The sequence below is a fragment of the Nycticebus coucang genome, unplaced genomic scaffold, assembly GCF_027406575.1.
Source record: "Nycticebus coucang isolate mNycCou1 unplaced genomic scaffold, mNycCou1.pri scaffold_43, whole genome shotgun sequence".
Taxonomy (NCBI): Eukaryota; Metazoa; Chordata; class Mammalia; order Primates; family Lorisidae; genus Nycticebus; species Nycticebus coucang.
In genome coordinates, this window is record NW_026515577.1 from 2,734,054 (window position 1) to 2,758,068 (window position 24,015).

The 24,015-nt window shown below is 38.7% G+C and overlaps 1 protein-coding gene across 1 annotated transcript in view; it reads left to right on the top strand.

Annotated features, from left to right (window-relative positions):
- The first annotated feature begins 14,513 nt into the window (after positions 1 to 14,513).
- LOC128579263 (band 4.1-like protein 2) overlaps positions 14,514 to 24,015 on the top strand; it is a 46,945-nt gene continuing 37,443 nt past the window's right edge. The window contains exons 1-3 of the mRNA XM_053581434.1: positions 14,514 to 14,524; positions 15,831 to 16,055; positions 18,168 to 18,255. Coding sequence (XP_053437409.1) covers positions 14,514 to 14,524; positions 15,831 to 16,055; positions 18,168 to 18,255 — 324 coding nt within the window. The remainder of the gene's footprint in view (positions 14,525 to 15,830; positions 16,056 to 18,167; positions 18,256 to 24,015) is intronic.

Here is a 24,015-nt window from a genome sequence, read left to right on the forward strand (position 1 = left end):
ATCATATTGAATGCAGTAAAACTGAAGGCATTTCCACTTACCACTGAAATCAAACATGGATGTCTACTATCACCACTGCCATTCAATATAGTGCTGGTAGTTCCAGCTAATGCAATCAGGCAAGAGAAAAAGATCAAGGGTATTCAAATGGGAACAGTGAAGGGAAAATCTTGTTCTAAGCAGATGACATGATCTTATACCTGGAAGGCCCCTGGGACTCAACTATACGGCTATTAGAGGAGATCAAGAAATACAGTAACGTCTGGATATGCAGAATTAATGTCCAAAAATTAGTAGCCTTCATAAAACACCAATAATTGGCTGAGAATCAAATCAAAGACCTAATGTAATTCACAGTAGCTCCAAGGAAAATTAAATACCTTGTAATATATCTAACAATGTATGTGAAGGATCTCTATAAAGACAACTATGAACCCCCAAGAAAAGAAATGGCAGAAAATGCTACAAAATGGAAAAACATATCATCATCATGGCTGGGAAGAATCAACCTTGTTAAAATGTCCATACTACCCGAAGTGATCTGCAGATTTAATGCAATTCCCATGAAAACACCCAGTCATATTTAAAGGACTTCAAAAACTGGTACTTTCTTTCATATAAAACCAGAAAAAAAAAAAAACTAGCCAATACAATTCTTAGGAATAAAGAATTTGTATTGCAGGTATCCATTACCTCTGGAAGCATCACATTACCAGAATTCAATTTGTACTACAAGTCTATAGTTATCAAAATAGTGTTGGGTTGGCAAAAAATAGAGATATACACCTATTGAATAGAATAGAGAACCTACGGATGAACCCAGCCACATATCATCATCTGATCTTTGATAAACCAAACAAAAGCATGCACTGAAGAAAAGAATTACTATTTAATGGTGCTTAGAGAACTAGTTAGCCACATGTAGAAGATTGAAATTGGATCAGCACCTCTTACCACTGACAAAAATTGAGTCCTGCTGTATAAAAGATTTACATTTAAGACACAAAACCAAAAATTCTAACAGAAAATTGAGGAAAACTCTTGACAAATAGACCTGGGAAAAGATTTATTTGAACAAGACTTCCTTGGCAGTTGCAGAAACATCAAAAATAAATGAATCGTATGTCATTAAGCAAAAAATCTTCTGCATAGCTAAAGGTACCACAGCTAAAGCAAACAGACAGCCTTCAGAATGGGCAATGTATTTGCATGCTATGAATCTGACAAAAAGCTGATAACTAGAATCTACTGAGAACTCAAATTAATCAACAAAAAGAGCAAACAACCCCATTCATAAGATGGGAAGAAACTTGAACAGAAACTTCACTGATGATGACATGTGAATGGCCAAAAAACACATGAACAAAGACTCATTGTCCCTAATCATCAGAGAAATACAAAGCAAAACCTCTACAGATATTGCCTAATTCCAGTGAGGTTAGCCCACCATACAAAATCCCAAATCTGCAGATGCTGACGTGGATGTGGAGAGAAAAGAACACTTTTGCACTTCTGGTGGTAATGCAAACCAATTCAACCTCTATGGAAAGAAGTACGGAGAATTCTCAAATAACTAAAAGTGTACCTTCCATTTGATCTCACAATCCCATTACTAGGTATCTATGCAGAAGAAAAACAATTATTTTACCATAAGGACATTTATACCAGAATGTTTATTGCATCTCAGTTCACAATTGCCAAGACATGGAAGAAAACCAAGTGCCCATCAACTCCTGAATAGATTAACAAACTGTGGTACATGTATAGCATGGAACACTATTCAGATAGAAGAAAAGATGGAGAATTTACATTTTTTGTGTTTACTTACATGAAGTAGAAACACATTCTACTGAGTAAAGAATATACAATTGTAAATTTGTAACGTAACAGTGTACTACAAAAACACTATTAACTGAACTTACTACAAGATTAGATGTTATACAGATAATACAGAAAACATGTCCCATTGGAACAAAATAAATTTTTAGGAATTAACCCTTGAGAAACGGAGATCTTTGCATTATCTGAAAAAGAATTAAAAATAACCATCTTAAACATACACTACGTGCAAAAGCATTACACAGAGAATAAAATCATCAAAATTATGCCTGAGGAAACTGAGATATTAACAAAGAGATGAAAACTATACGACGCATCCAATTTAAATTGCAGACCTGAAAAATTTAATACCTTAGTTGAAATATTTAGTATGCATGTACAATAGTAGAATTAATGAATCGGAACAAACAGAAAAAAATAAGACATATTTGTTATACAGATTGATTCATGGAAACAAAATTTTAAAAAGGAAAACTGAAAGTAGAGTATAAAACTGACTAGACACAATCAAGTTGATCAATATATTTAAGAAAGGAATCCTAGAAGGAGTATACAGAGGGAAATGATAGAAAGTTTATCTAGGAAACAAAAGAGTTGAGAACTTGAAATTTGCTCTTACTTAAGAACAGAAGAAAAATGAACCAAATAAGCTGAATCAGAAATGAAAAGGATAACATTGCAGAAATACATACTGCAGAAATAAACATCATCCATGAATACTAGATAAATCACTATGCACATAATGTAGAAAACAGACATTTTCAGACATACAGTTGGATGATGGTTTGCCTTGCTAACATATTCATGTTGATATGTTGAATTTCTTTTCAAACATATAATTTTAAACATTACAAGCATTTGTTATTAAGTTCACAGAAACATAATTATGTTCAAATTCTCAGGAATTAAGGACTAACCATAACATTGTCAGTTATAATTAAATTTTGATGGCAAGTTTGTTACCTCACTTGAGTGGGGCCTTCCCCTCCCCCTCAGTTCTGAGAGAATACAATATGTATAACAGAACATTAATAATTTCAAAATTTTCATTAAAAAAATCATCTATGTCACACTTTATGGGTGCAGGACATGATTGCAAGAGGGACTTTACCTAACAATTGCAATCAGTGTATCCTGGCTTATTGTACCCTCAATGAATCCCCAACAATAAAAAAAAAAAAAAAGTTAAGACAAAGAAAAAAATAAAAAAATAAATAAAAATAAATCATCCATGAATACTAGATAAATTGCTATGCACATAATCTAGAGAACAGAGAGAAAATAGAAAAGATCCTAGAAACACACAACCTCCAACACTTAACCAGAGAGAAATAAAACTGAGTAGACCAAAAAAAAAATAAAGAAAAGTGAGACTAAACCGGTAAGGAAAAATCTAGTCAAAAAAGAGAAGCCCTGCACAAGATATGTCCATAACTGAATTCTGTCAAACCTACAATGAATACTGGGCACATATAACATAGAAATTATTCCATAATATTGAGAAAAAGGGAAACCGTCCTAACTCATTCTATGAAGGTAATGTTACAGTCATACAAAAGCCAGGGAAAGACACAATGATAACAAAAGAAAAGTAGAAACCAATATCCCTTATGAATACAGGTGCAAAAACCCTAAAAACAAAAACAAAAACAAAAACTAGCAGTCTGAATAAAACAGTATACTAAAAAAAAAAAAAAAAAAAAAAAAATCAAGCGCCAAGATGACTTCATTCCATATGCAAGGATAGCAAACAAGGCATGATAAAAACCCTGAACAAACTAGGCATAGAAAGAAAATATCTCAGAATTATAAAAGTCATATTTGGAAAACACACAACTAACTTATTCAACGGAGAAAAGTTGAAAGCATTGCAAATAAGAACTAGAGTAAGACAAGGATTCCCACTATCACCACTCTTTTTTGACATAGTGCTAGAAGTCCTAGGCAAGACAAAAAAGAGGAGAATATTAAAGGTATCCAAACTGGTAAAGTGGAGGTCAAACATCGCTTTTTCCCAATGATATAATCTTGTACCTAGAAAATCCCAAAGGTTCTACCGAGAGTCTTCTGGAATTAATAAATTAAGCAAGTCTTAGGATAAGAAGCCAATATACATAAATTAATACTATTTCTATATAACAATGACAGTTAAGCCAGGAGTCAAATCAAAGACTAAGTAACATTCATAAAAACAAAAACAAAATAAAATAAGTAGGGATATACTTACATGCAAGTAAGAGAGTAAAATTTCTCTATCATGGAAAACAATAAATCTCTGAACAACAAAGTTGCAGAGGGTATAAACAAATATCCTGACTTAGTAGAAACAATAATGTTAAAATATCAATACTACCTAAAGTGATTAATAAATGCAATGCGATCTCCATCAAGTTGCCAAAGTCATAATTCACAGATAAAGAAAAAAATTATTTTATACTTTGTTTGGAGCCATAAAAGAGCCTGAATCTTAACCAAAAGAACAAATCTGTAAGACTCCCAGTGCCACACTTGAAGCCATACTATGAAACTATAGCCTTGTAGTTTAACAAAAACAGCATGGTATCTCTACAAAAATATGGAAATACACCAATGGAACGGAGGACCCAGACATAAAACCACCTACCTTCAACAAAGTTATCATTGACAACGCAGGCAATAACATACACTGGGGAAAAGAAGCCCTATTTATATTTAATAAATGGCTCTGGGAAAATTAGATTGTTACATGCACCAGAATGAAGTAGGACCACTACTTCTCACCACTCAAACTGAGGATATACAAAAGATTTATGGCACAAAATCATAAATATTCTAGAGGAAAATGTAGAAAAAGCTCTTCTAAATATGATTCTAGGAAAAGAATTTAAGAAAAAGACCCCAAAGGCAATCATGGCAAAACCAAAACTGGGATTTGTTTCAGCTAAAAAGCGTCTGCACTGCTACAGACACAATTACCAGATCAAAACAGACAACCAACAGAATGGAAGAAATAGTCACAAATTACACTTCCAATAAAGGACTAGTAACTAGAATTTACAAGTAACTCAAGCAACCAACAGGAAAAGACAAACCATCTTATAAACAAGTGGGCAAAAAAACATGAAAAGACAATTCTCAAAAATCAGAAAAAATGGTCAGTAAACATGCGAAAAAATATTCAATTTCATGACTTATTAGGGTAATGCAAATTAAATTGACAATGACATTATCACCTTACTCCAGTTACAATGGAATTTATTAAAATTCCCAAATCAACAGGTGCTGACATGGACACAGAGAGAAAGGCATTTTTGTATGCTGTTGGTTGGAGTGCAAATTTGTAAAACTTCTATGAAAATGAGAATGAAGTTTTCTCAAAGAACTAAAAGTAGACCTACAATTTGACCCAGCAGTCCCACTACTGGTTTTTTTCCCAAAAGAGAAATTATTTTACCAATAAGACACCTGCATTTGAATGATTACTGCAGCACAATTCATTATTGCCAATATGTGGAAACAAACCAAGTGCTGACAAATTCATGAGTAGACTAATTAAATGTACATGTATTCCATGGAGTACCACTCAACCACAAAAAAATGATAAATTAATACCTTTCACAACAATCTGTATGGCACTAGAGACCATACTTCTAAGTGAAATATCTCAAGAATGAAAAACAAACACCACATACAGTCACTATTAAATTGGAGCTAACTGATGAGCTCACATGTGCATAGAAGGAAGTAAAAGTCTGTGGAAATCAACCAAGGGAAAGGGGTAGAGGGAAGGAGGCAAATGGACTAAGCCAACCTAGTGGGTACTGTGAATACCATATGAGTGATGGGCATACCTATAGTCAGGACTGTAGCATCACAAAAATGATCCATGTAACGTGAAATAGTTTTACACCAGTAATACGTTGAAACAAAATAATCCATTCATTTTTGTGAAAATATAAAAAATCTTCTAATCTATTTTCAGTCCATAAATACCCAGATGGATTTTAAAAAGAATGCAGAAAGGGAGGCTCCATGATGACAGACTAGAGACATTTCTTCATCAGCTGCTCTCAGTAAAACTGATGAGCGGAGTCTGTAGGTGCCTCCATCTGGATTGTGCTGTCCAGAAACAACATTGCAAAGGCACAGTGAGACACAATGGAGAACCAGGAGCAAAACGTTAAGAAGGGTGAGAGGCACGCATGAAAAGCAGATGCAAAGTACGGCAGCAACCCAGGGAGAGAGCCTGCCTGTGGAATCCATGGGGGATTAATTTTGCAGGTGATTTCCCCACACCCCACCATGGCATTCTGTAGGAGTGGACTGGGGATTGAACTGAACTCTGAGAGGGCCTGTCCATCCATGCCTGAAGACTGATACGAAACAAGCCGGAATATAGGTCCCACAGGACGTTCAGGTGCACAGAAGCTGGCCTTTTGTTGAAGGGTTGGAGAGAGTATAATCTGCCTCTTAGGGACAAAGCCAGAGGCCTGAACCCAGGCTATCATTTTAGTGCCACTGGCTGGGCAGATCTGGTACTGGAGCCTGTTCAGTGTGAGGCCTGGCAGCCTGGTCCCCACTGCTGACACTGGAGACTGACAAGGCAGGTGTGGATAATGCTAAAACCTTGAGGTGGCTGACACCAAAGGGAGCCAAGCTTGGAGCAGCCTCACAGTATCCCATTATGTTAATGCTTCTGACTCCAGCAGTTGGAACTACCCCAGGGCTGACTTCCTTGGACACATGGGCAGAGGTGAGCAGATTATGCCTACGACATTGCCCCATCTGTGGCTGCAGGGAACTGTTGGATGGCAGAGTCTTCCCCGCCTCCCCACCTCATAGTCTGGCATAAGCTTCAGGAATTTGCCTCTACCACCCCCATGGGGATTCACCTCTTATACAGTTAGCTATCAAGCCCAGAATAACATCAATGAAGCAGGAAAACAAGACTGGATCTCTTTGGCAACTAGCTGATAACATCCCACCCCTACCAGATGCAGAATACAGAGTACTGTTTTTTTTTTTCCCTTCTTAACCAAGAAGTGCCACCTATTGTCATTAGGAAGAAAAGGTTTTTTCTTTTTATTTTGCTTTTCCTAATCCTGGAGCATTACTTACGGACCACGCAATACATGTACTTTTAATATTTTCCCTTTTTTTTTAACTTTTAACTAAGTTTCATATTCAATGGATAATATCAAATGTTTTCCTTGCAAACAAACATTGAAGAAATTTGCCACTATAAGACCACCTGTCCAGGAAGTATTCCAGAGTAATATTACACATCGAACATAACAATGTACCACAAGCAAAGACACACAGAAATTAATGGTCATAGCCTAACTTACTCAATGGTACAAGTGATAAATGTAGGCGGCAACCTTCACAAAAGACAAACACAAATCCATCATAGTCAAGCCATAGTGAATGGCTTGAATTACCCACTGATGAGACACAGACCAGATGACTGGATCAAAAGCACAAGCCAACTATATGCTGTCCTCAGGTAACATATCTAACAGCTAAGGACAAAACAAGACTCAGGTTGAGGGATTATAATCAATATTTCAGGCAGATGGAAATCAAAAGAAAGCAGGGGTCACAATTTCAAGATACATTGGGCTTCAAACCACAAAAGGAAAGGAATGATAAAAATGAAGTACACTACATACTGGTCAAGGCAATAATACCAGAAGACATCTCAATCCTAAGTATTTATGCACCCAAATTAATTAAATGTTTCCAGAATTACAAAATTAACTCTAACAAGTCTGAACTATATAATATCCTATAACAGCATAATTTCTAGGGACTTCACACCCTATTGACAGAACTGGACAGACCCTCCAAACACAAACTGAGCAAAGAAACAATCGACTTTAACATGACGCTACAAAACATACCACCCCAATATTACCAAATACACATTCTTCCCGTTAGCTTATGAATAATTTTCCAAAACTAACCATATCCTAGGACACAAATCAAACCTCGCCTAATTTAAAAGAATAGAAATTATATCTTGTATCTTACAGACTACTATGGAATCAAGGTTGAACTCATTTCCAACAAAAACTTTCATTCCCCAAATCATAAAAACTAAATGATCTTATGTGAAACACAACTATTTCAAGGAGAAGACAAAGAGAAAATCATTAGATATGTCTAACAAAATGATGATGAAAAACCTCCGGGATACTGAGAAAGCAGTCATAAGAGGGAAATTTATTGCATTACATGCCCACAGCCAATAATAATAAAAGGCACAAATCAACAATCTAATGCATCATTTCTAGGAACTGGAAAAGAAAGAGCCATCCAATCCCAAACCTAGCAGAAGGAAAGAACCAAAATCAGAGCAGAAGAAAATGAAATTGAGAACAAAAGAACCATTCAGGAGATTAAGAAAACAAAAAGTTGGTTCCTTAAAATAAATAAAATAAAAAAAAATTGATAAAACTTTGGCTAGTCTAACTAGAAACAGAAAAGTAAGATCTCTAATAACTTCACTGAGAAATGAAAGAGGGAAAATAACAATAGATGTCCCAGAAATACAAGAGATTATCTCTGATTGCTACAAAAATTGCTATGCCCAGAAATTTAACATTGTGGAGGAAATGGACTAATACCTGGAATCATACTACCTACCTAGACTTAACCAGGAAGAATTAGAACTCTTCAACACACCAATATCAAGCACAGTAATTGCAAAAGTAAAATAGCTTCTAACAACAACAACAAAAAGTCCTGGACCAGATGATTTTACACCGGAATTTAAACAAACATTCAAAGAAGAGCTCATACCTATGCCGCAGAATCCATTCAAAAACATTGAGAAGGAAAGAACACTCCCAATTCATCCTCTGGAGCAAATATCTTTCTGATACCAAAACCATAAAAAGGACCCATTAAGAAAAAGACACACACACACACCAATTTCACTAATGAATACAATCCAACAATACTCAAAATCCTAGGAAATAGAATACAGGTGTGGGACGGCGCCAGCGCCCGGGCTGCTGCGGCGGGTGACAACGGTCCCCACGTCAGTCTCACCTCCCGGGCTGTGGTGGCGACAACCGCTGCGGCTCCCCCGCGCCTCGCCGCCTCAGCCTCCAGGAGCCCCGTTTCCCTCAGTCACCGCCTGTCCGACTGCGCGCCACGTGACCTCGTCACGTGACCCGGCGAGGCGAGCGGTGAGTCCCAGACCGGTCTGGCCATCCTGACCGCACGCGACGACCGTTCCTGGCACAGCATCCATCCGCCGCGCTGCGCGCTGCCGGGGCGGATAGTTTGGCGACCTCCTCCCGCTCGGCCTGCCATTCCCGAGCCATCTCGCGAAGCCTCAGCCAGCGGCGCCGGACCCTCTCCAGCCTCCACCGCACCTAGCCCAGGTAGGCGGCCTGGGTGAGTGGTTGCAGCCGCTCGGCCAGTTGGGCACGCAGCAGCGCGGCTTCGGCGTGCAGCAGGGCCCAGGCGGCGCCATCGGCCTCGGCCTCCCGCAGTACCTCGCGCACCCGCGCGCGCACTTCGCCTAAGCTGGGCCCAACGTGAGTGCGCTGCGGCACCCGGCAGGCCCGTCTCGGGGTCCAGAACGCCGCTTCCAGGCACTGCCGGTCGCGCAGGCGCTGGAGGACCGCGTCCCCGAGCACGTCGGACCTCAGCGGCGCCTCAGGCCAGCGCGTGCTCCACGGAGGCCCTGGGCCAGGAGGCGGCGCTCGCCGGCGTCGTCCCCGGGAAGGGCTGGCACTGGGGCTGCGGCGAGGCAGTTGCGGCGGCGACGGCACCGGGTAAAAGGCGTCGCCGCCGCCTCCACTGGAGGCTTCCGTGGGGGCGCGGGGCTGCAGAGACAGCGGAGGCTGGAGGAAGGGGGCAGAGGCCCCCGGAAAAGGGGCGAGCCGCTGGGGAAGAGGCGGCGGTGGCGGCGGTGGCGGCAGACAGCTAAAGAGAGCGGGAGGCGGCAGCCGAGTGGGCGGTGTGCCCGGGCGTCCCTGGGCGAAGAAGGGAGGCAGAGCCTTGTTCTCCGGGGAGGTGCTCTTGAGACGGGGCTTCTTTCTTTTGAGGAAGTTCTAAACTCACATTCCTAAATGTTCCCTCCCAGTGTCTGACTGTTTTTCTGGGAAAGAATGAGAAAATGGTCTTCTTATGCAAGAAGACATGCAATCATGTGATGATTTTTGTAAATTTGATTCTTAGTAGACATATGCTATTGGCGTAGCTTTGATCTGAAAGTGTGTAATTAGTTTAGTCAGCACATCTGTGGATCCAGAGTAAAATAGGTACGCTGTTTGCAGATGTTCTGGAAGACTCCAGCATTTTTCCAGGGCTCTGATACCTTCACTGTCTTTACTTCTCATTGGTTCCACAAGGGCCACTATTTTTACTCTTTGAATCTGGGTTTATAGTTAGGCCTGCTTGCTCCTTTCTTCCCATGTACCCATAGATTCTCCGAGTGCCTTCAAATGACCACTCTAACCAGCTCAGTTCGCTAAGCCTCATCTCTGCCAAAATTTCATTGTAGCTTTCAGTCAAAAGATAATTAGCGAAGATAAACGTTAATTTTTGAGTTCTGACAAACATCAACCTCATTGTTCTTGTTGAAAATTTGCCTTTAAAACCTTTATTTTCTCAAAGTTACCTGAAAAGACTCCATCTGTTGAATACTTGCATATGATTAATATGTAAACTGTTTATAGCTAGAAGGTCTGTTGCTATATAGCTGGGTAAAAATGATGATGTGGCAATATAAAATGAAATGAAAATTTAACTTGAAAATGACTAGGAGTAGATTTTGAGTGTCCTCAACACAAAAACATATCTGAGGTTTAACAACTATGTTAATTTGCTTGATTTAGCCATCCCAGAATGTATTCATACTTTACAACATATTATCATGAACCAGAAATATATACAATTTGTATTTGTCACTTTAGAAAAAGACTAGTGTTATGGATACATTTCATTACCTTTTAGAAAACATAGGCATTCTATTAGAAATTTGTTCCTGTAGTCATATCCAGGCACTCAAGTGCTTTGTTAATACCTAGAAAAAAGTCAACAAGGAAACATTATGAAACCATAATCCTGTGATGACATTGCTTTATTCTGGAGTGGCAGTCACCTCCAAAAAGTATGTTTTGGTACACAGTGCATGGATGCTTGATGCTGTCACCAAAGTGCTGCAAGGCCAGAGACATAACATTTAACAGTACTCAGAAAACTCCTGTATCCCAGTATCCTATTTTTATATGTGTAAAGTAAACCTGAAATCTGACTTTGGTAGGATTGGCATTATTAGTAGAACAGTGATGTAGTGCCTCAAATACAGCAAAAGTGCATATATGTCCACAGTAGCCATTCAGAAACTATTTGTGGACTATTGAGTTAGAGGAAAGGGAGTGTGCTGGCAGGGAGAAAAAGATAAAATGACACATTGAAGAAGAAGATGGTACTTAAGATGGTACTTTCAAGTCAAGAAATTAGAGATCTGGCGAGATCTTTTAAGGTGTATATGCACAGCCTTGTTTTTATTTAAAAATCCTGTGAACTTGGAGCAGAACTCTAAATTCAGTCTAATGGAGTGATTTGAATACTCTTAGGAAAGTAATACCTGCCCCTTTCGCTATAGTTTTATTATTTTGAGCATTCAAAATGAGACACATCACAACGTTAAGTTTTAATGCATAAATGGTAAGATTTATTTTTAAAAAGTCATTTATGATATGAATGATTATCCTTTAGATCACAACACAGAAAACTTGATGTTATTTGAGTATACTTAAACTTATTGTATAAAGCCTGGGGAACAATTTTGTTGTCCTTAAGTATTGTGAAGTTTTACCAAACCTTCCCCTTTCTGGTATCCCTTTCACACTTTATTCAAATACTACATCCTATTAGTAATACACTGAGTAGTATTATTCCCTTCCCCCAACAAAGTAGAAATCTTGCAATGCTTTTTGTTTTTTAATTTTCATTTTTTTAAGAAAATGGCAGAGAATATTTGGCAACTGAAAATCCTGTGGTTAAAAGAAATCTTATTTCTAAACTATTACTTGGAGGTCATATTAAAATGTTTGCATAATGGATCACCATATAAACATTTATTAAAGTAGAAATGAATATTTTTCAGGAAGTGAATGTATTAATATTAATGATGGGTTATTTGTGCAGTTGATTTCTAATTTTTTATTTTCTTTTTGTTTGGTAAATTGTATTCATTTACCAAAATAAAATTCTGCACATGGATCTGCAATGAGATTGGTCTGTACCGTTTGATTAAGTTTTATCAAAAATGTTATTCTATTGATTGTTTAAATGATCATGATATTTAATTCTTAGAGATCGCAACTGGCTTTTTACCTTCAATGTCAAATTGTACCCATCATGTGCTTCTCAGATGACTGAGAGTATTACAAGGTACTTTATCTTTGCATTTTTAAATTAAGCTTTCCGTATACCATTTATTTATTTCTGGGAGCATAGTAGTAATTTCAGGGTTGAAAACTAACAGTTTTTAATTAAGGTAAGCTTTAAAAGTTTCTTTAGAATTGAGTAATCCCATTTAGTTTGAAATGTTGTCAATTTCAAAAAATTTTACTCCCTTTAGCTCTTGGTTTTTCCATTTGAGAAATGGAAACATAAAAAAATGTTATAATGGGAAACTTTGTTTTCTATGTGGTCTTTTAAAAAGTCACTGATGTTTAATCTCCTAAACTTTAATACTGGTGATTTTTACTTTAGAACTCACGTATCTGTACACTAGTCTCATAACAAAGGTGATATAGAGATAGAAAAATGAAACTATTTTTAACAGGCAATTGAACTGGTAATTTTTTGTCCCCTGACCCCACCCAAACCACCAAACTAAGTAGGCTTTCCCTTGTAGAGTCAATAGCTATTCCAATTCCATGTCTGAGAGTGTGTGGGCTATTAAGACATACTGCACTTCAATTGCAAATAAAGGACTCAGGTTAGTAAGAAGAGAATATTTACTGTTTCTGAGAGAATTTGAATGGTAACTACAGAGTGTTTTCCTTTTTGTGACAGTCATTTTTATGTACAGCCTTTTAAAATGGCTTATCTCGTGGCCAAGGTCAACTGTGTGCAGTGTATGCACTTCTGAGAAACTAGATGGTCTTATGGGAAAAAATGCTCATCTCTGGTTCCTGTGTCTTTGATGCTCTGCTAGGCCAATTTTGTTGCCAAGTAACAGGTTAGAGAGGTACTTTAAAGAGTGCACAATAATGCCTTTAGAAAGGAATGACAGGCTGGGCGGTCCATAGCTCAGTGGATAGGGTGCCGGCCACAGGCTCCGGGGCTGGCGGGTTCCAACCCGTCCCAGGCGTGCTAAAAAATGAAAGAAAACAAAAGTTGCCAGGCTTTGAGGTGGGCGCCTGTAACTCCAGGTATTTGGGAGGCTGAGGCAAGGGAGTTGTTGTAAGTTATGACACCATGGCACTCTACCAAGGGTGACAAAGTGAGACTCTGTCTCAATTCAAAAAAAAAAAAAAAAAAGGAATGATAAGAGATTTCTTGATAAAATTGGATAACTGGTGGGTCTTTCTTTTTCTTTCTTTCTTTACCACTTCTTGTTGAATAGGAATGTACTAATTAAGCTCTGATTGGATTTTCTTGAGTGAGTCAATAATGAAAAGGAGCTTTTGTTATGCACAATGAGCTGCTTAGAGCACAAAACCTGACCCCTTTATTTGTGTAGAAGATGAAGCTTCCCCATAGGAGCCCCTGGAGTACCTGTAAAGAATGCTTGCAGTTGGGGCATTGTGACCCAACACACTCTCTATGTGTATTCTCCTTGTTGCAGTAATTTTGGGGGATGATCATGATTACAAGTTTATTGAACTGGTAAGGACCTTGGTTTTCTGTATCAATGGGGCTTTAACTGTCTGCCTGTCTAGTGGGAGGAAAGATACTGTCTACTGAGTTCACTAAAGACTTTAGTGGTATAGCCTGAGACCAACCACCTTCTTGTCCTTGTGGCCTGGCAACTTAAATGTCACCATGGAAATCATTCTCATGACTTGAGTGAACATTTTGAGGCAGCCGAGAAGACTATTTAGAGTAATGTGTCATAGCACTGTGTGAAATAGACGGAGTTAAAAATTCAGAAATGTCTTGCCATTTTTATCTGAAGTTTTTAGGACTTAGAGGTATGCTTTGAAAATGGGATGGGAGCCATGTGAGAAGCAACGAGATGGAATCTTTGTGGTTGGGTTATAAAAGTATGAGAAAGTGTGGCGAACTAGCACCATTGCTAAGAATCTGAGGCTAACCAGGAACCATAGTTTAAAATTTAATTTCCTAAAGTAAGTCCTCTGATGCTCATATTGTTGTATGGGTTGAGGAAGCATCTACTCCTCATTCTAAATAGTGTTCCTGCAAGCCACAGAAATTCTCAATGTTAGTGATAGAGAGACAACATCTATTCTTTCAGAAAATCATCAAGCATTGTCATGTAGCGAGTACTTTGTTACCCGTGGACAGGGATGATGATGACGAGCAGAGTCCCTGCCCTGCCTGATGAAAGATTTGGGTTGTAATTCAGGTGCAACTGATCTAGATTGTGTGCTGGGTTGTGCACGCAATCTAGATCAGTTGCACCAGCACTTCCCATTTGACCATCTTGTGTAGAGAGCAGGAAGAAGACTGGGCTCCCAAACCTAGGCCGGGCAAAAATGTCCATAAGGTGAAGCTGGCTAGCTGCTAATAGGAATGGTAGTCTCCAAAAGATCTTTGGGAATGAGGGTATGGCCATTGATTTCAGAGGATGGGTGGTGACGTCAGCAGGATCAGTAATTTGCCTGAAAGGAAAAAAAAAAATTAATACACTTAAAATCTCTTGCTTCTGCATGTTACTTGGTGGAAAACAAAAATTCATTTTTTTTCTTTTCAGATTCTTTCTGTCCATGTAGTCCATCACTTGGAACATTAAATAAGAATAACTATTATGGCCAATAATTCTTATAACTTCCTAAGTTATTGATTCCCAGGCAGGTATCTAATTAATGTTATGTAATTTTTACCCTTCCTTTCAAAAGAATGTCAAGTTCTTCTCCTCTTATAGGTAGGAGATTCACCTTAGGCAAGTGAGTTAACATGGCACTAAGTCATAGAGAGCCAGCTCTTCCTGGCTCCGAAGCCCATGCCTTTTCTACTAAACTGAGTGAGGCACCTCTTTAGCTGGACTGAGTAGACAAGTAAGGGCTTCAAAGTAGGGATTTCTTATAATTGTTAAAGTTCTTTTAGGAAAAAAAGAAAGTAACGTGAAGTGGGTAGAGATGATAAAGAAGGGTAACCTTAGCTTCTTCTAGCCAATGATTAAGACTCTCATTATTTTTAAAATTTCATTAATCTTCAGAACTTTAGAATGGCAAGCAAATGTTTGTTAACATTTAAATCTAAGAAGACAATTGATGTGATGGCATTTTTACTTTATTCTAACAGTAATCATCGACTATGACCAGAACAGCAGTTAAGAATTTCCGTTCTAGGGTTGGTGCCGGTAGTACAGTGGTTAGTTACAGTGCCAGCCACGTACACCGAGTGTGCCGGGTTTGAACCCACCCCAGGAAACGTAAACAACAACAACTGTAACAAGAATAACAAAAGGCCAGGAATTGTGGTGGGTGCCTGTAATCCCAGCTACTTGGGAGGCTAAGGCAAGAGAATCATTTAAGCCCATGAGTTGAAGGTTGCTGTGATGGCACGGCACTCTACCAAGGGCAAAACAATATGACTCTATATCAAAAGAAAAAAAAACACAAATAAATAACATTACCATTCTATTCATTAGCCTTTGAAACTCAGTTTCTGTAAATAAACCAAAGGTTAGGAGGCCAAGGAGTGAGAGAAGGCTTCTTCATAGAGAATACCCTTTTTTCTATGGATATGATGCGGGTTTATATTGTATATTTCTTTCCAAAGGGACATCAGCATTGAAGGATTAGAAGTGCTGCAGTCTTAACTAATTTTTCTCCCTTTGTTCCTTACAGATACATCCTATGCCTCCAGATCCAGGTACACATTGTTTCTGGGTGCCTGCCCTGTCCCCCTGTGACTCGTGCCCTCCTGGAATCCTACACAATCCAGGCAGAACGTGGAAACTATGTGGATGATGAGGATGTCAACAAAATCAAGTCACATACTGATTATTATTTTGGGACCATTGACACCGAGGAGATGGACGACTTGGTGGTAAATTTCTACAAAGCACATATGTATGTTGTTGTGCTTCCTGGAGGGAGACTGGTCATGGTAGATTTAAATAGGGTCTCTTGTAACACTTGGTAGACATTTGAGCACAGTTTTGGGGATTATCCAGTTTTCTTTTTGGATAACCTAGCTCTGATCAAGCCAACCCGCACCCCCTGACATCTCCTGTCATTGGTTGGGTGACTGTAATATGAGGCCCTATGCTCATGTTCAAATGCTTCATTTACTGGATGAATGCACTTTTCCCTAGGACACCTCCTCTTCCTTTAACCTATATACACTGGAAACAAGCATATACAAATACATGTTTGGCATTTCTATTTCTTCTGCCTTTTAATGGTTTTTAGTATTGTGGTAAAAAGCCAGGGAGATAACAAAGCATTGAGATTTGTAAATAAAAACAAAGGAGAAGGTATTGAGATTTGAATTAAAATTGTAGGTGGTGATGTATGCAGGAAAATAGCAACAGAAATGTGGAGGTGGGGCTGGGTGTGGCGGCTCACACTGTAATCCCAGCACACTGGGATGCCAAGCTGGGAGGACTGTTTGAGTTGAGGCATTCCAAACCATCCTGAGCAAGAACAAGACACTGTCTCTACTAGAAAAACTATCCATACCTCATGGCTCACACTGTAGGTCCATGTACTTAGAAGACTGAGGCAGCATTTTCACTTAGCCCAGGAGTTGCAGGTTGCAGTGTGCTTTGATAAAGCCATGGCACTCTATCTAGGGCAACAGAGTGAGACTCTGTCTCAAAAAAATAAAAATAAAAAAAAAACACTGAAGAAACCTAGTAATACACAGATGTTACTTTGTGCATACAAGATGACTCCTTTGGCTTAGCTAAAAGATGACTTAAATTACATTAGTAATTCAATACCATATTATACTTTGGGAATGTTTCTATCTGTGTGAAAAGAGAATGGGTTTTTACACAAGTTTTTAAAAGCCTAGCTACACAGTTATAATTTTTTCTGTCATTGAAAATTGTAGATTTATAGGGCGATGCATGTGGCTCAAAGGAGTTTGTGCCGGCCCCATATGCTGGAAGTGGTCTGTTCAAGCCCAGCTCCGGCCAAAACCTGCAACAAAGAAGAAAACTATAGATTTATAAAATACTTTGTAAACGTTCTACAAGAAACTTTCACATATTAGAAAACAGGCCACATTTTTTGACTTTTTTTAAAAAAATAAATACAACATTTCACTCTGAAATTGTTACTGTGGTTTAAGTTGTAATCAACAGGTCTTTATTGTGTAGTTCTAATATGAATTATCAGGTACTGAAATGCCTTGGAGAATATAAAGATTAATGGAATATGGACTTGTTCTCTAGGAGCTTAAAATTTGTTGAGTTATGGTTAAGAATAGAAATATTTGTAGTGTGGACAGAATGTGATTATCTATCATAGGTATAAAATGAAATGCAAGTCATTTCAGTGTTCATTATTTTCAGTCCTAGCAACATAAAGTAGGGAGTAAGAATTTTTCTATATCATAGAAATGAAGTCACTTAAAAAAAATTCTCTGTTAACTTATACCCATTAATTCTGTGGCTTTCTTCACCAGTAGAAATAATAAAAATCAATTCTCTTAACATACAAATCAGGGTGGAGGTATGTGACTCATTGCTCTTAGCACGTTAAGATGAGAGGATCTTTTTTATTTACTTTTTTTTTTCAGAGATAGTGTCTTACTCTGTCACCATTGGTAGAGTGCCATGGTGTCACAGCTCACAGCAACCTAAAGCTTTTGGGCTTAGGCTATTCTTTTGCCTCAGCCTCCTGAGTAGCAGAGACTACAGGCACCCACCACAATGCCTGGCTCCTTTTTGTTGCCGTTTGTCTGGGGCCGGGTTTAAACCCACCACCCTCGGTCTATGGGGCCGGTGCCCTACTCACTAAGTCACAGGTGCTGCCCTAGATGAGATGATCTTAAGAGAAAAATGCTAGAGTTGAGGCTGTTTTCCCATTTCCTAGTCTTCTGCCAACTTTCCTGGGTTAAATCCTCTACTCCAAGCTATCTAATCTTAGCCACCCCTGGCTCTGTTTTAAACACTTCTTTTTTGCATATATTCATAGCAACCATAATGTAATATTGTTTCTTTTTATTCTCAGTGGCATAGCTTCAGCAGAAGCTGATTATCAGTTCATAGAGCACGCCAGGGGACTGCCCATGTACAGCGTTCATCTGCATGAGGCCAAGGTACTGTCATTGTCATGGAAAGTAACTTCACTCCAGTGTGTTCACTAAACTTTTCCCAGGGTCTAGGTTTAGAATAGACTAGTTTCATAAAAAAGAAAGAGAGAGAGAAAGGAAGGGAGGGAGGGAGGAAGGAAGAAAATAACGAAAGAATGGCCTAGTTCACTATTGGAAAAAGACTGTTGGCCTTCACTTGAGGGTTTCTAATATTTCTTCGGTTAATCATGGGGTTTATGGTAGTGGGAGGAACCATTTATTCTCCCCCTACTTCTTTTCAGTAGTCTTTTTAATGAATACCTTTTCATGGGTAGTTATTCTAAGCACAACTTGTCAGCCTTTTTTACCTCTTATCCTGGTTTATACTGAGTCCCAGCTTCTAGGGGAAGTGCTGTGTCTGCCCCCACTCCCTCTCCCACATTTGTATTAGGAGAGGGGAGCAGATCTCAGTAAACCTAACAGGGCTGAGGTGGCACAGTTCTGACTGCTTCCAAAAGCTTCTGGGCTGTGAAGGAGCTCTAGCCTCGGGCTCATTCCTATAAGTCTGTTTTGTATTTTGTGAAAGATCAAGTACACTGGCCCAGGCTCACATGATGAAGCACCTTCAGTCTCATGTGAGAGGTAGTAAGATCATGGAATAAGGAATAGTGGAGCACTAGTCATGATCCTGAAGATACGATTTTGAATGCCATAGTCCTGAAAAATAAAGTCCTAAAGAAAAAATTTCTGAAAAAATAATTACAAAAACATTGAAAACATATTTATTTGTATATTTAAAAGGGGTTTTAATTGAGAAAAATAAAAACGTGACAATACTTCATAGGCCACTTCATACAATAAAATAGGCAATAATATACCTATTTTATTGAGCATAGATACTGAGACATTCTAGTGATATTCACTTCAACATAATAACAGTTATGAACAGGTGAACCCTATTCATCAATAAATGAAAATGAAATCTGTAAATGCATAATTCTATGGTTATTACTAGTGACAAATGTCACCTATTTCATGATTCTAGCTTAAGTAATTACGTAGTTGGGAGAGTCAAGGAAGAGAATGGGAGCCAAGGTGAAAGATGGATTTGGTTTTGAGAAGTGTGTCCACAGTCAGTGGAATGTACTGAGGGAACCCACAGTTGTGAGCTTTGAAATATCTCTGTCAAAAACTACCTGCAGTTTAGTAGCCCAGGTTGCATGATTTAGGAAATCTCTAGGAAAGCTTCCACTAAAACATAGGTTTCCTTTCTATGCCTCATATTAATAATTCTTAAATTATTAAGGTTTTCAATGTCTATCAAAATAAAAATAGTGCCAAACAGAACAAAATAAAAGGCACTTACATGTCTTCATATGAAAATAAGCACTGTTAATACTGTGATACATTTTTTTCTGAGATTGTGAGCAGTTAAATTCTGATGCCTTTCTGAAATAGGTTAGTACTCTGAGTATCATTCTTATTAGTTTGTTTTTTTTGATTTTAACTTTCTTTATAAACATTTTTTCATCTCACTAAATGATTTCTGGCAGCATCATTTGTAACTACTAGACGTGGTGGATCTTTAATTTTCAAAGTATTTTCACAGTGAAAATGCTCTCATACAATTTGAATTTTTTTAATATTGCAACAAATGCAGCGTGTAGAGAATGACTTACTTAAACCATATATTATTAAGTGGTCTCATCTGGCTGTTACCTATGGATAAATTCTAGTAGAAGGTGAAACAAATCATCCGAACATTTAACTGTTTTTCAGCTCATTTCCTATATGATAAGGACAGTGTGCTTTAGCCAAAACGCAGAAATAAGGAAGGGAGGAGACAATAGATTTGGGTCTGAAAAAGACCTTCCAAGCACATTTCTCCTTCTCTAAACCCTACAACGCTTGCCACATACAAATGTTGCATCTCGTGATCATTGAGAAACCAGTTCTCATATTACAAAGTCGCAAAGCTTTAAGATTTCTGTTTTTAAATGTTATATCTTAGAAAGAAAGCTAAAAAGTTACAGGCCCTGTTATAATATCAGGTAAAAGATTAAGATCTTTTATCCATCTTCAATCAATTTTTATTTACTTTTTCTTTGTTTCTTTCTTTTTTTTTTTTTTTTTTGTAGAGACAGAGTCTCACTTTATTGCACTTGGTAGAGTGCCGTGGTGTCCCACAACTCACAGCATCCTCCAACTACTGAGCTTAGGAAATTCTCTTGCCGCAGCCTCCCAAGTAGTTGGACTACAGATGCTTGTCACAACACTTGGCTATTTTTTTCTTGGAATTTGGCTGGGGGCGGGTATGAACCCACCACCCTCGGTATTTTGGTCTGGCGCCCTACCCACTGAGCCACAGGTGCTGCCCCTAATCAATTTTTCTAACAGGAGAAAGGTCCGGGTCCAGTTTCAGTCTTTTACATGTGAATATCCAGTTCTCCCACCAACATTTGTTGAATAGGGAATCTTCTCCTCAGTGTATGTTCTTCTTTGGTTTATCAAAGATTAGGTGGTTTTAACATGTTAGTTTCATTTCCTGATTTTCTATTCAATTTTAAATATCTATGTCTCTAATTTTGTCCCACTATCATGCTGCTTTGACCACTATGGCCTTGTAGTGCAGCCCAAAGTCTGGTATGCTGTTGACCCCAGCTTTGTTTTATTATTAAGAACTGCATTAGCTATATGGGTTTTTTTTTCTGGTTTCGTACAAAACAAAGAGTTTTTTTTTTCCAAGTCAGTAAAGAACATTGTTTGTATTTTAATAGGGATGTTGTAGAATCGGCAGATTGCTTTCGGAAGTATGGACATTTTAACCGTGTTGATTGTTCTCAGCCATGAGCATGGTATTTTCTTTCATTTGTTAATATCTTCTGCTATTTCCTTTCTTAGGTTTCTATAATTTTCTTTTTAGGCTCCTTCACCACTTTTGTTAGGTCTATTCCTAGGTATTTCGTTTTCTTTGAAGATATGGTGAAGGCAGTTGTGTCCTTAAGTAGACTCTGATCTTGGCTGTTATTGGCATATACAAAGGCTACTGACTTGTGGACATTGATTTTATATCCTGAGACATTACTGTATTTTTTGATGACTTACAGGAATATTGTGGTTCCAGTCTTTGGGGTTCTCTAAGTATGAGATCAGATCATCAGCAAAGAAGGAGTGTTTGATCTCCTCTGCTGCCATTTGGATGCCCTTTATTTCCTTGTCTTGCCTAATTGCATTGGCTAGCACTTCTAGCACTATGTTGAATAGTAGTGGCAAGAGAGGACACCCTTGCCTCTCTGGGTCCAGTTATAAGTGGAAAAGCTTTCAGTTTCACTCCATTCAGTAATAGATTAGCTGTAAGGTTGTCATAGATAGCCTCAATCAGTTTAAGAAATGTGCCACATATGCCTATACTCTTCAGTGTTCTAATTACAAAAGGATGCTAGATTTTATTGAATGTTATTTCTGCATCTATTAAGAGGCCCAAATGGTCTTCCGTTTGGCTTCTGTTGATAATGGTGAATAATGTTTATGGATCTGCATATGTTAAACAAGCCTAACATCACTGGGATGAAACTGACTTAATAATAGTGTGAGTTTTTTGATGATAAGCTGTAATCTGGCTAGGATTTTGTTGAGAATTTTTGCATCTATATTTATTAGTGAAATTGGTCTGAAATTCTCATTTTTAGTTGGATATTTTCCATTTTTTGTTATCAGGGTGATGTTTCTTCATAGAACATGTTAGGAAAGATTGCATCCTCACGAATTTTTTGAAATAATTTCTGCAGTGTGGGAATAAGCCATCAGGCTGTATCACTTTCTGAGAGCTTTTGCACACACTCTTCTGCATGATGCACAGGGATGCAGCCTTAGGAAGTCACTTCTGCCTGGTGATCCTGGTCACTGATGGTCTCTCCAAATACACAAGTGTATCTATGTACTTGACCAAGGCCTAGGCTGTCCTTTTCTTATTTCCTATCTGACAACCACCTTGTCGCAGTAATAACCAGAATCAAGCAGAAATCTTACCCAAAAAACCAAAAGTTCCAAAGTCCTTCCCCTTAACCCTATCAAAGAAGTTCAGAAAGCTGGAAAGGGTAAGAAGAAATGAGGATCAATCCAAAAGAAAAAGTTTTTGTTTGGCTGGGTAATGTCTATCACATCTCCTCTCCCCACAGACACAGACAAGTTTCAGCATTTTAGCTCTTACTATGCGTCATGGCTAAACATCTCATTGAATCTTCAAAACAACAAGATAATGTCACGTCCAGCAATAGGTAAAAGCCACAGATTACCCCAAACACCTTCAAATGATTTTGAAGAGTAAGGAGAACACCTGGTTCTCAGCTTGGGGGCCAGACAGCTCCAATTCCAGCACTTAACAACTGCATGCCTTTGAGCAAGCTCCTCCTAATCGCCAAGACTTCTGTTTTCTCATCTGTCAAAGGGGCTAATGCGTGCATTTTTCTCAGAAAAAGAGGCCAGGTCCAACTGGATAACACTGTTATCTGTGGTTATGGCCATAAGGTTGGCTGCTAATTCAGCATTCAAGGACAAACACCTCATCCTGTGGTGGATGAGGGTGGCAAAACAACCTCTTTGATGCCCTGTCCTGTACATCTAAAAGGCTCCTGGTATAGCGAGAGCTCAAATTCATCAAAGTGTAGATTTCACTGGCTTATCACAACCTTTATGTGGGAATGTGACAATGTGTAATTTATTTCAATTAAATTTTGTTTCACATACTATTTTGCAAGTCAGGAAGATAGGTCAGATCCAAGAAGGGGACAAAACAAAGAATGGAAAGAAGTTCCAGGGTCTCGGCATTGCATTATTAGCTGCCCAGTGTTTGCTTGGCCTAGGTGGACGCCTATCTTTGGAATACACAACTCTGTCTGTGGAGTCCTCCTTGCCCACAGAATCACAGACTCACTATTTCCTGGCTGAAGGGCCTATTTGTCTGCTTTAAGTAAAATTAGTCGATTCTTCAAAGTCAGTAGAGCATGTTAGAGGGGAAAGATCAGGTAGACTACTCAAAATAAGTTTCATTAATCAAAACACACGATGTAATGTAACTAACATTCTATAATTAAGGGAGAAAAGATGGAACGAAAAGCCCTCTGTATCCGCAACTCTCAGTACATCTTATAATCACTCGATACATCCTCCTACTTTGGAGAAACACTCTTTTGCCTCCAGTCCTCAGTACATGGGGGGATCATGGGCAAACCCCAAACTTGGAGGTGTTCTAGAGTTCCAATTATTATTTCATCCTCAGCCTGGCCAGGTAAGGAGCAGGTGAGATCTGTGGCTTGGGGATTTGAAGATGTGGCTTTTCTATATTGGGTGGTCCAGAGGCTCCTTCCTCCTTGTTTTCTCATCAGGCCACAAAAGGCCACACAGGCTTCCTTCTCTTCCCTCCAGTGTGTTTTTCTGGGACTGCCCTTCCTTTTTCCCATCCCTTTTCACGGTCAATTATGCACAAATCACTTACAGAAAACACAGTGGAGTGACTTTATCTTGAGGGAAGCCTCTAGGACAGAGTTAACCACTGTCGGAGTCCACATTGGGTAGGCTGACACCATTGTGGAATCCCAGGGTGCTATTCTTTCTCACACAGTGGAGATGCCATCAGGGCAGGGGCGGTACCCAGAGACTATTGGATCGAATGAAGCTTTGAGGACTTAGCCACTTCTGGTCCTGAGTCAGTAGGCCAAATGAGACAAGTTTACAGGAGGCTCCAGCCTCCTAACCAGACAACAGGCTGGAATTCGGGACTCCTAATGA